The 17,561-nt window shown below is 44.0% G+C and overlaps 1 protein-coding gene across 1 annotated transcript in view; it reads right to left on the reverse strand.

Annotated features, from left to right (window-relative positions):
* Positions 1-16,148: 16,148 nt before the first annotated feature.
* Positions 16,149-17,561, reverse strand: part of SYT13 (synaptotagmin 13) — a 38,925-nt gene continuing 37,512 nt past the window's right edge. Inside the window, exon 6 of the mRNA XM_073578588.1 lies at positions 16,149-16,573. Within this exon, the coding sequence (XP_073434689.1) occupies positions 16,266-16,573 (308 nt within the window). The 3' untranslated portion in view covers positions 16,149-16,265. The remainder of the gene's footprint in view (positions 16,574-17,561) is intronic.

Here is a 17,561-nt window from a genome sequence, read left to right on the forward strand (position 1 = left end):
ACCTCTCACTATTATACCAATCAATGGGCTTCTTGCATATACTTTCCCTACTGGCCATTGATCTGACTACCTCAGGTGAGGCTAAACGCCAGGGGTGGAACTTGTGTGTAGGATGGTCTATTTAAGGAAACCACACCATCTATCCATGGGACTTACTTTTTGGCAGTGATATGGACAGTCACAATGCTAGTTGAGGCACCTTCTCTTTTTCTTTATGGACAAATATAGTTAAACCCCCTTTAATCTTTTTGTATAACTCCCCTGATGAATCCCCGTTATTGGGGAGGAAACGCGTAGGGAGCAAATACCCCTTCTGACGACCGGGGGTGACACTATAGGGTCCATTTGGGGCCTGTCCTTGTAAGGGCAGGAGGAATACCTGGGCACGACAGGGAGGATAGGGAAAACTGCACATCTGTAACCCTTTAACCTCCTTTTCCACACGCTGTCTTGTGCTGCTATATGGACCCAAATACCCGGCAGGGGACCTCTGAAAAATAGGCCGGGGCGTCTATGTCCATGAGTAATGGTGAAACCGAACCATTTTTTAAATGAGCACTGATACGCACAAGCACTATTATGTCTGTTTATGTGATGTCTCAGGTTTTAATGAATTATTAAAGCTTGTGTTTTATTTTGAATGGGAATCCTCCAAGCTACTGACATCTATAATAATAAATGCCCTAAGCAGCTTCCGGTTGTAACAACTTCCGTCCAGTTGTAACCGGTGATGTCACCGCACACCTCTTTCCATGTTAACCCGCCGCAAGAACATGTTGCCGGCGTGGACAACGTCTGGATCCAGGATGGCGCCGGCGGAAGAAGATGTCGGGGATCGTGGAGCAGCGGCGATGACGGCGTGAGTATGAGAGACGGAGTCAGAGAAGGGGTCGTATGTGGAGTGAAAGAGTGAGTGGAGATGGTGAAAGGTGAGAGGAGTGTGTGTGTTGAGGGTTAACATGGCAAGAGGTGTGATGCTATCGCATCCTCCCGATGCGACAGCATCGGGCCATAATCTAGTATACCATAAGAGGCGTTCCTTACCTCTTCCATCTACCGCTGCGCCTCTGCCGTCTCTTCGGTGTTTTCTTTACCGGCTGCAGTGCTGACATCACGTCTACACACGTGACTCTGTCAGCCAATCAGTGAGCTCAGTGCTCTTGTGATCTGTTATCACTTATACAAACTTTTTACAATCCCCATTAATCTTGATATACTGAAAAGTTTTACTGCTTCCTAATAGAGTACGTTTTTCAGTTTTTTCAATATCCCTGCTTGCGATCAGTGAGTGCCAACATTCTTGCAGTTACTTTAAGCAACCCTTAAATTTCATATGTACTTACACCATCAGTTACATTGTCTTTCTGTAGGACCTAGAGAACTAGTCTTAGTTACTGGTGGGCCTGTGCCAATCCAGTCCGACACTGCCCGTATATACATATCGCGCTTCATCAGGAGGCGCTGACTTCCATTTATTACATTTATAAACACCTACCCTGGTCGTCTACATATATTTTTTTTGTATACCATCCGTCAATATATTCTTAAGAATTAAAGCATTCTGTGCAGCTGTATTTCACTGTTGGGTTTCCAGTGTAATGCATTGGTATGTCCAACAGGTGGCGATGTTGATGGCTGCAAAATGCTTAGTCCATGAAAATCTCTTGGTATTTTAAAATGAAAATTTTTATTTTACTTTTTTTTACCCCAGGACATAGGGGATGTTTTTTTTAATGCTTGACATGAGTGATTTTTTTGAATGGAAGGGATGATTATCTGTGATTGGGCTAGAGTTTACTATTCTTTGCAAATTCACTGACAATTATCATTTTAAGCTTGTATGGGTGACCTAGGCCTGATTTGTTGTAATTCTAAAACTACGCTGATCAACATTCAATGTGCAACCCCAAGAAAGAAATGTGGAATTACAGAAACCACAGATGAGAGACGTGTTACTGATCTGCAAATTATGGAAGAATGGAAGCATAAGGTTCAAAACATATGGATTTATTCCATCTGGAGTATGAGCTGAAGGCAGAAATCTCGGCACTTAACCTCAGTTATAGCGGCCGAGGTTTTATTAGTGGTTGTCTGAGGTAAGTTCTGCCGCCCAGAATGAACATGGAATAATCATCAAGATCCCCTGCAGGCAGCAACTTTTGCAGATGCCCTCGATGGAGACGAGTCTGGAGACGCTGCAGCCATGAATCATAGAATCACAGAATCCTAGAATGTTAGATTTGGAAGCAGGGCTGAACTGGCCTGGCAATTTTGGCAAATGCCAGAAGGGCCTGTCTGGTCATGGGCTGCCTTGTCTGATACGTTGTTAACAGAATCATTGTTCTCAAGATACCCATATTGTTGAAAGTTGTGATGGAGCACAAAGTCACTGACTCCGTCACTTACCCTAGCAGGCCACGGGTATCATTAGAAATATTGGTCTTGTAGAAAATATTCCTTACCTCCATCCAGGATAATATATCCCATCTGGTTCATCGGGACAGGGACAACATGGGCTTGTGTGATTTCAAATGCCAGGACTGAATTTCAGCCCCAGTCCCCCCCGTACCTGGTGGAAAATTATTGTCCTTGGTTAGATTTGAGCCAGTAACCCAAGCAACGGAAACCTACAATGCTAACCTGTCCAAATAATGGTTATCATTGCATATATTGTAACTACTATGTGCTACTGTTTATTGGTGCATGAGTCTCTGTCTCCAACAATAGTGTTATATTGTCAACTGTCAATAAAACATTGTCTAAAAAAAAAGAAGAGTACCAGGACGTTCTCGCTCCCTGTTCACACTGTGTGTAGCTGGAGCACATTCTGCTTTCACTTTACAAGCTGGCAGACGAGATACTAAGATCCCGAGCTGTAAGAAATACCAGTTGTAAGCTGTGTTATCTTTGCACATGAATAAATATATCTTCACTGTTGAACAGCTGGACTGTACACAGATGAATCCACTGCCAACATAACCACCCAGCCACCGTGCTGTCCAAGAGCTGTTTACTGGCTAAGTCATGAAAATGACTTCCAACACCTATGAGAAGGGTGTGAAAAGAGAAACTAGTTCCCATTGCAGCCACTCACTTCAATTTTTAAAGTGTGCCTGAGAGGTGGAATCTCAGCGTCCTCTGTCCAAGTTCAACCCATGAGTTCAACAACATTACTAACCACTGAGCCACCATGCTGCCCAGGAGATTATTTTTAGGTAGGTTATCAATATGACTACCAGCAGCAATGGCAAGATCATGAAAGAGAAAGCTAAATTCCCAAGGCATAAAATCAGTTAATTGATTATAATTTCTGAAGTGTACCTATCACAGACGTGGTTTGTGGAACCACTGTGCCACGGACCGTGGAGAGCCGGGGGGGGAGGGGCGTGACTAAGCAAGCACCAGACTGTTCACTAGAGCCTCTGATGGTGAGGTTAGTCTTGGCTCCCGATAAACGCCAGGTGCCACCCAGGGACAGACCAACGGTCGCGCAGCAGCTGGACACAGGACAGACTTGATGGAGCAGTAGGCTGAGTTTGTATCAGATTGCAGAGTTGAACTAAGGACCAAAGTGTAGGATGGTAATGGAGGTAACCACTGAGCCGCTGTGCTGCCTGAGAGTTTATTTCTGGCCAGATCATCAATAGGACTCTCAGCATTTATGGGAAGGTCAGAAAAAACTAGAGCAGGTCCCATTACAATCACTGACTACAAGTTCTAAAATACACCTGAGAGGAGGAATCTCATCACCCTCAGTCAGAGTTGAACCCAGGGCATCAGCATTGGACAGCAGCAGTGCTGACCACTGAGCCGTCATGCTGCCTGAGTGCTAACCTCTGGGTAAGTCATCAATATGACTCCCAGAACCTATGGGAAGGTCAGAAAAAAATAGACAAAGCTGCCCAACACATCTAACCAATCTGTTCATTGATTTTCAATTTCTAAAGTGAGGTAATTTGGAAGGGACCTCCAGGGTCATAGTGTCCAAACCCCTGCTCGATGCAGGAGTCACTAAATCATCCTAGATAGATGTCGGTCAGCCTCTGTTGGAAGAATTCCATTGAAGGAGAACTCACCACCTCTCGTGGCAGCCTGTTCCACTCATTGATACTCTCACTGTCAAAACGTTTTTTTCTAATATCTATTGTGTGTCTCCTCCCTTTCAGTTTCATCCCATAGCTTCTCGTGTTTTTCCTTGTGCAAATGAGACTAACGATGATCCCTCTACACTGTGACATCTCTTCAGATATTTGTAGACAGCTATTAAGTCTCCTCTCGGTCTTCTTTTTTGCAAGGTAAACATTCCCAGATCCTGTAACCGTTCCTGGTATGACATGAGATCTTGCTGAGGCCTGGCAGACTGCTGCCAAGACACTTAGGAGAGAAGGCAGCACCTTTGGTTCCACCACCAAATGAACGCAACGCTGACCTGTTAGTGACCTGGAATGAAGACTAGAGGGGTCCGGCCACGGCCCTATAGGCCACCCCACACCATAATACCAGGAGTGGGATTGGAGTGACGTTCCCTTGTGAAGGCCACTTTATGACGTTGTCCACGCGGTCTACAGACCAATCTCCGGCTATCATTGTGTTCAAGACAAAAACGGACTCATAGCTAAAGATGACAGACCTCCATTCCAGCCTCCATTGCTCCATTTCAACTTCTGGTCTCCATTAGGAAATGTACCGTAATCACTGACCAGAGCACATTCTTGTGGGGTAAATTATGATGACTTTGTTGGGCAGCACTTCATGTCCTTTCTCACTAAGTTCCACTCACTTTTTCAAAAAATCTGGCCATAAAAATGCCAAAAGTTGTTGCATAAAAATATTATTTAATTTAAAAACTATAACACCAGTTTTCTGGTACAAACTAAGGAATCGGCTCCTGTCTCCAATGCTTACAACTGGCAATCAAAACTCGCCAAGGATACTTTTAGTTCCATTTAGTCTTAAAAAAACATCTAGGATCGCCTTTCTAAAAATCAAAGGTCCAATCTGGCTGGGCGTAAAAGGAAATAAGGGCGAGAAGAGGAAATTCACAGGTCCGTGGACCAGCAGCCATGAAGTACAAAAGTAGATCAGGGTCCAGTGAATCTTGTCCTCAGCTCCTGTGCGACTCCACTTAGTAACACTGGCTACAAATCATATATTAGTTGTGTAATCCAGAAAGTCCTATTTTCTAATCATTTTCCTGTAATGGAAGAAAAAAAAAACCCTCTTAATAAATACAGAAAGTCCTGTGGTGTCTGTGGGAACACATGGTGGAGAACACAAGGGGGCGAGCGGAGGGTGGTGGGCGGCAGGACTTTTACAGCATGTGCAATGAATTCTCAGTAAAGATGGGAGACAGATGGAAGTTTTTTTTTTTTTAAAAATTGAATTGTACAAGTGTTTTTGTAGCAAAGAATTTGTGTATTTTTTCTCAATTAGGGAAACTATAACTTGCACATTTTACATGTGTGTGTATATATTTATATATACATGTGTGTATATATATACTGTGCATAGCTCCCAACCGTCCCGGATTCAGCAGAACTGTCCTGATTTGAGGCCTCAGTACTGCATTCCATCGCATCAGAGCTTTTTTTCCCTGGCTTCTATACTTGCCTCTCTTCTGTCTGACATCTTCAGGGAGTGGTGCCACATCTCTCTGCTCAGTGCATAAATTATAACAAACATTCACTGCTTCCCCCTCCTGTGTTTCGATCACCTCAGACCCAAACGCACATCTTCATGTTTGCAAGCTATTGCTTTACACAGGAGTCACAGCCCACAATGCTGTAGAGAGGAGAATTTGGTAATCTTAACTTCTATTGCAGGCAGTGAACCCAGAAGCAGATTATAATTATACATATCCATAGAGATACAGTGTGTATAACAATGTATTTTTATGGTCCCTGCATTTTTTTATTTGCTCCTATAAGGCCCTGTTCACGTTCAGTATTTGGTGAGTTTTTTACCTCAGTATTTGTAATCCAAAATCAGGAGTGGAAAAGTTTAATAGAAACACATCACCGCTTCTGCATTTTTCACCCACTCTTTTTTTTCTTCTATGAACCTCCCCAATATTTGAACCCACAACCTTATAGACAGGAGCTTAAACTACTGAGCCACAAACTCTGCTGATGTAATGGAGAGAATTTTGTGTACTTGTTCTGTGCTGCCGGCTACGACTCCACAGGCAGATTATATAAAGATACATTGTACTCAGCTCACCTGCATTGCATTCTAGGTTACAAGTACCGTGGATGTGATTTATATAAATCCCATGTCCACTGTGCTTCCACTTGATGCTCCGTAAACTCACCAGTGGTGCGGGTTTACTAGCCGTGGCATGTCAATTATCAGAAGTGGAGATTCTAGTTTCCACTGCGTAATCTCACACATATCCACTCATTAGATGCAGTAAATCTGGATGGTTCACTGAACACATGCAGCTTTACCTGCGTGATTAGAACGCAACATAAAACAGGATGTAACTCAGAATCAGTACTGGATCAGTAATGTAATGTATGTACACAGTGAGTGCACCAGCAGAATAGTGAGTGCAGCTCTGGAGTATAATACAGGATGTAAATCAGGATCAGTAATGTAATGTATGTACACAGTGACTGCACCAGCAGAATAGTGAGTGCAGCTCTGGAGTATAATACAGGATGTAAATCAGGATCAGTAATGTAATGTATGTACACAGTGACTGCACCAGCAGAATAGTGAGTGCAGCTCTGGGGTATAATACAGGATGTAACTCAGGATCAGTAATGTAATGTGTGTACACAGTGACTGCACCAGCAGAATAGTGAGTGCAGCTCTGGAGTATAATACAGGATATAACTCAGAATCAGTAATGTATGTACACAGTGACTCCACCAGCAGAATAGTGAGTGCAGCTCTGGGGTATAATACAGGATGTAAATCAGTATCAGTAATGTAATGTATGTACACAGTGACTGCACCAGCAGAATAGTGAGTGCTGCGTTGGGGTATAATACAGGATGTAACTCAGGATCAGTAATGTAATGTATGTACACAGTGACTGCACCAGCAGAATAGTGAGTGCAGCTCTGGAGTATAATACAGGATGTAACTCATGATCAGTAATGTATGTACACAGTGACTGCACCAGCAGAATAGTGAGTGTAGCTCTGGGGTATAATACAGGATGTAACTCAGGATCAGTAATGTAATGTATGTACACAGTGACTGCACCAGCAGAATAGTGAGTGCAGCTCTGGAGTATAATACAGGATATAACTCAGAATCAGTAATGTATGTACACAGTGACTGCACCAGCAGAATAGTGAGTGCAGCTCTGGGGTATAATACAGGATGTAACTCAGGATCAGTAATGTAATGTATGTACACAGTGACTGCACCAGCAGAATAGTGAGTGCAGCTCTGGAGTATAATACAGGATATAACTCAGAATCAGTAATGTAATGTATGTACACAGTGACTGCACCAGCAGAATAGTGAGTGCAGCTCTGGAGTATAATACAGGATGTAACTCAGAATCAGTAATGTAATGTATGTACACAGTGACTGCACCAGCAGAATAGTGAGTGCAGCTCTGGAGTAAAATACAGGATATACAGTAACTCAGAATCAGTAATGTAATGTATGTACACAGTGACTGCACCAGCAGAATAGTGAGTGCAGCTCTGGAGTATAATACAGGATATAACTCAGAATTAGTAATGTATGTACACAGTGACTGCACCAGCAGAATAGTGAGTGCAGCTCTGGGGTATAATACAGGATGTAACTCAGGATCAGTAATGTAATGTATGTACACAGTGACTGCACCAGCAGAATAGTGAGTGCAGCTCTGGAGTATAATACAGGATATAACTCAGAATCAGTAATGTAATGTATGTACACAGTGACTGCACCAGCAGAATAGTGAGTGCAGCTCTGGAGTATAATACAGGATGTAACTCAGAATCAGTAATGTAATGTATGTACACAGTGACTGCACCAGCAGAATAGTGAGTGCAGCTCTGGAGTAAAATACAGGATATACAGTAACTCAGAATCAGTAATGTAATGTATGTACACAGTGACTGCACCAGCAGAATAGTGAGTGCAGCTCTGGAGTATAATACAGGATATAACTCAGAATCAGTAATGTAATGTATGTACACAGTGACTGCACCAGCAGAATAGTGAGTGCAGCTCTGGGGTATAATACAGGATGTAACTCAGAATCAGTAATGTAATGTATGTACACAGTGACTGCACCAGCAGAATAGTGAGTGCAGCTCTGGAGTATAATACAGGATGTAACTCAGGATCAGTAATGTAATGTATGTACACAGTGACTGCACCAGCAGAATAGTGAGTGCAGCTCTGGGGTATAATACAGGATGTAACTCAGGGTCAGTAATATAATGTATGTACACAGTGACTGCACCGGCAGAATAGTGAGTGCAGCTCTGGGATATAATAGTGTGTGTAGCTCAGAATCAGTAATAATGTATTTGTGCTCTGTATGTATATAGTGTTTGGTGAGCTTAGGCTTTGACAGAGTAGCGATGTTGATGTGTTATGTTCCCAGTGATTTCTCCCCTCTTGCGGGTTGTGTGTTCCTCTAGTCTAGGACCTGTACAGCATTTGTAGTGACTCTGAGTTCCATTATAAATCTGAGCTTCTCTGACCCAGTTTTGACTATTGAATATTAACATTCATATCATCGCGTTGCTGTTCCTGGCAGAAATCATGACTTCAGATAAATGATAGATTGGGCTGTAATGAGAGCGCTCGCTTCGTGCACACATTCAGGGCGCAGTCATGTTCATGTGTTGTGCCTGGTTTTCTAATGAGTGGCGCTTGCATCATTGTTTCCATGGCAACGCTTTTGTTCTTTTTTTTTTAAAGCAAGTAATCCATTTTTCATTTCCTCCACAATGTATGTTCCTTTGGGAATTAATGTATCCGTCTTCTATTATGCTCCGCCTCATCTAATGACATAAAAAAACGCTGGTAAGTTTTGATATCCCAAATTGTAGGGCCTGAGGGGCATGAGCCATTATTCCTACGGGATGCTCCATGTCTTAGGCCCTGGCTACATCTGTTCTACAAACTATCAGTCATATCTGGATTTTTCTTTAAAAGGAACTATTTTCAATCCATACTTACATATTCTTTAGACCCAGTAAATCAGGATTTTTTTTTATTATCAAGTGGATACAATCAGCAAGGAAAATCCTCCTTGCTGATGGAATCCTCTCATTGAAGAAAATGTTGAATTCCTGCCATTTTGGGAGGCGGAAGAAGTGAACATCGACAGATCTCTAGTGACCCACTGCACGAGTGCAGAAACCTCAAGATTACAAAGATTGGAGCTGATAACATATAAAATGTATTTGTAGCAGGCTATCATAGCTTGCTTTTATTTCTAGAGCGACAAAGACCCACTTCCAATTAGTGTAGACGAAGATCCACTCCCACTTCCTGCAGAGAGACAACGACCCACTCCCACTTCCTGCAGAGAGACAAAGACCCGCCCCCACTTCCTGCAGAGAGACAAAGACCCACCCCACTTCCTGCAGAGAGACAAAGACCCACCCCAACTTCCTGTAGAGAGACAAAGACCCACCCCAACTTCCTGCAGAGAGACAAAGACCCACCCCAACTTCCTGTAGAGAGACAAAGACCCGCCCCCACTTCCTGCAGAGAGACAAAGACCCGCCCAAACTTCCTGCAGAGAGACAAAGACCCGCCCCAACTTCTTCCAGAGAGACAAAGACCCGCCCCAACTTCCTGCAGAGAGACAAAGACCCGCCCCAACTTCCTGTAGAGAGACAAAGACCCACCCCCACTTCCTGCAGAGACAATGACCCACACCCACTTCCTGCAGAGAGACAGAGGCCCACTCCCACTTCCTGTAGAGAGACAAAGACCCACCCCAACTTCCTGCAGAGAGACAAAGACCCACCCCAACTTCCTGCAGAGAGACAAAGACCCACCCCAACTTCCTGTAGAGAGACAAAGACCCGCCCCCACTTCCTGCAGAGAGACAAAGACCCGCCCAAACTTCCTGCAGAGAGACAAAGACCCGCCCCAACTTCTTCCAGAGAGACAAAGACCCGCCCCAACTTCCTGCAGAGAGACAAAGACCCGCCCCAACTTCCTGCAGAGAGACAAAGACCCACCCCCACTTCCTGCAGAGAGACAAAGACCCGCCCCCACTTCCTGCAGAGAGACAAAGACCCGCCCCCACTTCCTGCAGAGAGACAAAGACCTGCCCCAACTTCCTGCAGAGAGACAACGACCCACTCCCACTTCCTGCAGAGAGACAAAGACCCGCCCCCACTTCCTGCAGAGAGACAATAACCCACCCCACTTCCTGCAGAGAGACAAAGACCCACCCCACTTCCTGCAGAGAGACAAAGACCCACCCCCACTTCCTGCAGAGAGACAAAGACCCGCCCCCACTTCCTGCAGAGAGACAAAGACCCACCCCAACTTCCTGCAGAGAGACAAAGACCCACCCCAACTTCCTGCAGAGAGACAAAGACCCACCCCAACTTCCTGCAGAGAGACAAAGACCCACCCCCACTTCCTGTAGAGAGACAAAGACCCGCCCCCACTTCCTGCAGAGAGACAAAGACCCGCCCAAACTTTCTGCAGAGAGACAAAGACCCGCCCCAACTTCTTCCAGAGAGACAAAGACCCGCCCCAACTTCCTACAGAGAGACAAAGACCCGCCCCAACTTCCTGCAGAGAGACAAAGACCCACCCCCACTTCCTGCAGAGAGACAAAGACCCGCCCCCACTTCCTGCAGAGAGACAAAGACCTGCCCCAACTTCCTGCAGAGACAAAGACCCACTCCCACTTCCTGTAGAGAGACAGACTCGCCCCCACTTCCTGTAGAGACAAAGACCCACCAGCACTTCCTGTAAACAGACAAAGTACCGCCCCCACTTAGTGTAGAGAGACAGAGACCAACCCTCACTTCATGTAGAGAGCTAAAGATCCACCTCCTCTTCCTGTAGAGACAGAGACCCTCCCCCACTTACTGTAGAGAGACAAGTACACACCCCCACTTAGTGTAGAGACAGAGACCCAACCCCACTTCCTGCAGAGAGCTAAAGATCCACTACCACTTAGTGTAGAGGTACAGAGATCCATGCACACTTCATGTTGTGGGACAAAGACCCAGTTCCACTTAGTGTTGAGACATTGACCCACCCCCACTTATTGCAGAGAAACAAAGACCCACCCCCTCTTACTGTAGTTGCAAAAAGTCTGCATAGCCTTCAATTTTTTAAAGACCATATACCCACTTCCTGTACAGAGTTAGACCCACCCCCACTTCCTGTAGAGACAAAGACCACCGCCACTTTCTTAGACAAACACCCGCTCACATGTCCTGTAGAGAGACCCCCACCCACTTCCTTTAGTTGCAAATGTCTATATAACTTTCAATTAACTTTGTTTTTTAAAGTCCAAAGACATGCCCCCATTGCTTGTAGAGAAACAATGACCCACCACCACTTTCTATAGAGAGGCAAAGACCCACCTCCATATCCTGTGGTTGCAAAAGTCTACATACCCTTCAATTTTTCATCTTCCATGTATATCCCTAGATTCATACTAATCATGGCTGGAGCTCCTCCATTCATCATCCATTCACCGTGGGTTGATATTGAATGTTTGACAATACAATACAGTATAACAAAAGCTTGACATGTTTTATTTTTGACCATGCAGTAGTTATCACATGAACGTAGTGCAGCATGTTTATACACTGCCAAAGAGAAAAATTACAGATGTGACACATACTTCACAAGATGTGTCCTGTCCTCCACCTTTGGCTTTAAATTCTAGAATACTTGGAACCCCTAAAACAACATGAAAGATGGGGAATTAACATCCACATAGAAGGGCTGTGAGGTGTGATTCACCCTAAAAACACCAGGGAGTCAAATGTCCGGAACCTGTCAAGAAGCTTAAAGGAACGGCCCACTTTTTGGCACCGTGACATTTTTAATATATTCACAGTACAGTATGTGTGATTAATTCTTCCTTACACCTTTTAATCATCAGAGCTTTTTTTTTACCCCAGATGCTATGCCCTAAACAACAATCCTACTGCCAACAACAACCACAGGGTGGGACTTACTGTATCCAGTGTATAAATGTATGCAGTAAGCTCCTCAGCTCCCTCTACTGGTGGCTAAGTATCCTGCAGTACTGAGCAGAGTATCTCTGAATCCAGCACTGAGTTGAGATAAACAATACAAAGCAGCAGGGGGTGTTTGTCTGTGCTTCTTTCCTACCTCCTCCTCCTTAATCCTCCCTTCTCCATAGATTTCTATAGGCAGCTGCAATGTGATCCCTCTGGCAGTTTATGTTGTATTGAGGAAGACAGATATTGGCTGTTTTTTTTATAGTGAGTGATGAGTTCAGTAGGTGAAGGGGAAGTGGCTTATAAGTGGAGAAAGATGCAAACTTCTCTGATAAGATATAATATAAAGTTCCTCATCAGTCATCAGCTCTCTTCCAATCAATGATGCTAGTTGAACTACTCAGCATTTACTGATTGGAGAAGAGCTGTTGACAATCTTTTGACTCCCCTTGTTTTTTTGTTTTGCCCTTTGTGTGAAGAAAAGTGTAAATGACGGCAAATGGGGTGAGATTGTGCTTGTATTCCTATCTCATACAATATGTAACACAGATACACACGCTACATCTATTTACATTTTCTTCCTAATAACACATCATTTACCAAATAGAAACGCTGTCCTGAAAATATTTAAAAAAAAAATTCCAAGACTTCTCTTGTGCTGCACCTATTTTTTGGAATGTTCTAACTCATTCTTTAAAGTGTTTTTTACTTCATGAATTTATCCAAAATGTCTATAAATTAATTTGTCTCTCTGCTTTCAAAGCTTTAACTTACCTTTTGTTAAAAAATATGTATAAATATATTCTCCTTCCAAAACATGTAAGGATTTATATACCGCAATATGTAATATAATCTCTGAGAGGTCTTGAAGAGTTTTTTTTATTATAACATATAGATATATCTATATATACTGTATATATATGTACTTTTTTATTTCATTATATTACAATGTGTATATATATATATATATATATATATATATTTATATAATTATATTGATCATTTAACATTATTATAAAATTATATAGAAATGTATATACGCTCACAGTGATTATATATTACATTATGTGATGGAGGTCCAAAAATAGCCTAAAATATGTACGTATATATATATATATATATATATATACTATATGTGTTAGGAGTCAAGTTTCCCCCACTGCACAGGGGGAATCTCAAGCCATGTCCTCTGCGGTCTCCTATTCTTCCGCGGCCGCAGAGGTTCCTGCTCAGCAGAGACGTTGGTCCCAGCGTCTTCCTCAGGCTACTGCTATGCGTCTGGTTGCTCCTCCATGCTTGAGTCAGCGGCGAGCAGACGCTCCTGGGACTAAGTCCTGCTGTTTTCCATCTGAGCATGCCCGTGAGACGACCGCTCATTGGAGGTTGGAGGTCACATGCTCCAGGTCCTCAAGCAGCTCATATTGGGCCATCAGGAAGGTTCTGGAAGACTGCGCCTATAAAAGGATCGCACGGCCGTGTGCTAGTATAGACTGCATTGTCAGACTATGTGGAGTGAGAGTTGTATGCACATATGTATGTCTCAGGTGAATGACTCATTATGAAGCCCCTACCCTTGGTACGCATGTGTTGTGTAGCCTTGCCTGTTAAGCGCCCAGGCTGAGGTGTAGGTAGGAGGCAGAGTCAGAGACTGGCATCAGCGCCAACTGGTGGCTTTGTCTGTACGCCACGGTGCACGTGGTCGGCACTCCATGGTTGCCAGCGTCCATTAGTGGCGTCCACAGGTGTGACGTGCACGCTTAGTAGGTCTAGAGGGACTCTGACCCCGTGTCCTTGGAGCTGGGTTCTGTGACCGTCTACTGAGTGCGTCCTTTGCCGAGCTCTGTGAGCTGTAACAGGCTCCGGCATTTATGTCCCGCGGTAGTGCGGCTCTGTGAAGCAACAGAGCCCGCCCCTGTACACACCGGGTGACGTTAACCCGTGTGTGTCCTTCTTTCATACCGCCATATAACGTCCGCCATTACCGAGCAGCAGTTTACCATGTCTGCACGGTGGACCCCGGGCTGCGAACGCACTTTATTACCATCTTTTATTATTTGGTGCGTTCCGCCAGCCCTAACATATGTATATAACATATATACAGGTGCATATCACAAAATAAGGATATCATCAAACAAAAAGTTAATTTATTTCAGTTCTTCAATACAAAAAGTGACTCTCCTCTATTCTATAGAGTCATTACACACAGAGTGATCTATTCCACGTGTTTATTTCTGTTAATGTTAATGATTATGGCTTACAGCCAATGAAAATCACAAAGTCATTATCTCAGTAAATTACAGTAGATTACTTTATAACACCAGCTTGAAAAATGATTTTAAAACCCAAAATGTTGTCCTCCTGAAATGTATGATCAGTAAATGCACTCAATACTCGGTCGGTGCTCTGTTTGCATCAATTACTGCATCAATGCGGCGTGGCATGGAGGCGATCAGCCTGTGGCACTGCTGAGGGGTTATGGAAGCCCAGGTTGCTTTGATAGCAGCCTTCAGCTCGTCTGCATTGTTGGGTCTGGTGTCTCTCATCTTCCTCTTGACAATGCTCCATAGATTCTCTATCGGGTTAAGGTCAGGCGAGTTTGCAGCCAATCAAGCACAGTGATACTGTTGTGTGTACACCAGATATTGGTACTTTTGTCAGTGTGGACAGGGGCCAAGTCCTGCTGGAGAATGACATTTCCATCTCCAAAAAGCTTGTCGGCAGAGGGAAGCATGAAGTGCTCTAAAATGTCCTGGTAGACAGCTGCGCTGACTTTTGTCTTGATAGAGCACAGTGGACCAACACCAGCAGATGACATGGCTCCCAAACCATCACTGGTTGTGGAGACTTCACACTAGACCTCCAGCAGCTTGGATTGTGGCCTCTCCACTCTTCCTCCAGACTCTGGGATCCCTAGTGTGAAGTCTCCACAGTCGGTGATGGTTTGGGGAGCCATGTCATCTGCTGGTGTAGGTCCACTGTGTTCTATCAAGACCAAAGTCAGCGCAGCCGTCTGCCGACAAGCCAAGTCCTGCTAGAGAATGACATTTCCATCTCCAAAAAGCTTGTTAGCAGAGGGAAGCATGAAGTACACTTGGAATAGATCACTCTGTGTGTAATGACTCTATAGAATAGAGGAGAGTCACTTTTTGTATTGAAGAACTGAAATAAATGCACTTTTTGATGATATCCTAATTTTGTGAGAAGCAGCTGAATATATTATATTTAATATGTATATATATATATTTTAAATGATAATTACATACATAAATCAAATGTATATCTCTATGTAGCTCTATATAAATAATGATGTAAGTATTTGGCTATTTTGGGATCCCCATCACATATTAAAGGATAAAAGAGCATCTCTCGGGAGGAACCTAGCGTGTAAATGCATTACACAGACATCCCGCTGCTTTTAATGCACATTATACATTGCTTACTTTCCCTAGTGGTAGCGCTGCAGGGGAATTAAATACTTGCTGCTCCACTGCAGATTACTACCGATTGCTGGAGATCCTAGCAGCAAGACAGCTCATAATTGAGGGATTCATCTAAATGGGCCTATGACATTTATGGACATTCCGTTTTAAATATAAACTTTAGATGGCCTTACTTGTATTGCACATAGCCATTATTCATGATTAAAAGAATCTTCCAAATAATAAGGCTTCATATCAGTGGTTACTTTGGGGAATGCAGTGAGGCATACGTAATTGACCTGGAAACTTGTGAGAAAGCCTACAGAAGATACTTATGTGGTCTTATGGCCCCTCCTAAGAGGAACAGCTGGGAGTGTTAACATTACAATTAGGGGCAAGGTCAGCACCAAGCAGAACTGGACGAGTGACCGAGCCTATTAGGCTTGGCTGAGCTTTAATAATGTGGGTAAAGCCTCTTCCTCTGCTGTCCCTATGTACCTGGAGCCAGTCCTGACAAAAGTGATACATTGTTACATGGGAACACTTTTTTTGACTTTGTTGCCTCTTTCTTAACTCCCACTTATATCAGATCTTTGCTTTTCTCCTTTATTGTTTTCGGTGATGAGACAGTGGGTCAATAAATATAAAGTCATGGCAAGCCTGACACGACATCATGGCATGAACAGGTAAATCTGATGCTGGGCGACTTTCATGGGAGCAAACGGTGCCACATTGCTATTTGCCTCCTGGGATTACTTATCATCTCTTGCCAATGACTCTTTCCTGATCCAGTTCGATCTGACCCCAAATAACATGACCCAAGAGCTTGACTTGGTCCCCCGGAAGGCTCCTGACTGAGCATCCCCACCTCCACGCTGACTTCTCCCAGGAGTTCTGGTGGCACCTCGAACATGATCATCTCATTCCAGACCGGGTTGATTTTGTGCTTTGCCCTTTTGCTTTGTTTCCTCTTGAGCCTTTGTGTCTGATGCCACAGAGTGACCTTGACGAGCAGATCTATCAAGAGAGAAAAAAAGGTCACGATCGGGATCCTATGCACACACATTAGTTCCTAGGCAGGAAACCCCTCAAATTTACCATATGGATGGTGGAAAGTTCCTGTACAGAGGTTCTCCAGGAAAAAAAGAAAACTGATATATGAAAAAATACAATGATAAATTATTTTATTTATTGATGCTCATCTTGTCTGGGGAGCAATCAGGGTTGGACTGGCCCACCAGAGAACTGGAGAATTCTCCGGTGGGCCCTACTCCTTCAGGAGAGTTCATAGTGCAAATCTTGCAGCTGCTATGGGGCTCTTGTGTGGGGGACAAAGGTGGGCCCTCAGAATCATGTCCTCTGGTGGGCCCAATGGTCTTCAGTCTGACACTGGGAGCAATTATAAGGTTTTTCACAATATCTACCTTCTCGTTACTGGATACAAAACCCTAAGCACACGACTGTTGCGTGAGTAGAGAAAACTTTCCTGCCTATATAATTTATAACCAGAGCTTTCCTATACAGACAAATAATTATAGCAATCAACATAGGGGCTAAAAATGGAACGGGAGCGAGTCTGGACCATCCTGAGTTTTGCTTTGGGGCCTCCGATTTCTGTGTTTGCAGTTCACTTGGGGCTTTATTACATTTGGCACTTTAGTTTGTTTGGTGTTTGCTTTGTGACTTGTAGAACTGTATAACGAAGGTACACACAGAAGAAATGTGCCAAGTCCATCACACCAGTTGTCAGGAACCCCGCACTACACTTGCTCACTGAGCCAGTGCATGTGTCCTGAGTACAAAAACGATGCTCAAAGATACCTGTGGAGCGGGGCAGCAGCGGTGAAGATGCGTGCTTCAGACTAACAGGGCCTGAAGCACGTGACTGCTGGGGGCGTGGCCTAAGCTCCATAGAGCTAGGAGCTGAAGGAAAACTCCTAGAAAGCTAACTGCGGGACAAGTTACCAAGGGGCATGGGCAGAGACGTAAACCAGATTAAGCCGGG

The sequence above is a fragment of the Dendrobates tinctorius genome, unplaced genomic scaffold, assembly GCF_039654945.1.
Source record: "Dendrobates tinctorius isolate UK_male_01 unplaced genomic scaffold, ASM3965494v1 ptg000059l, whole genome shotgun sequence".
NCBI lineage: Eukaryota > Metazoa > Chordata > Amphibia > Anura > Dendrobatidae > Dendrobates > Dendrobates tinctorius.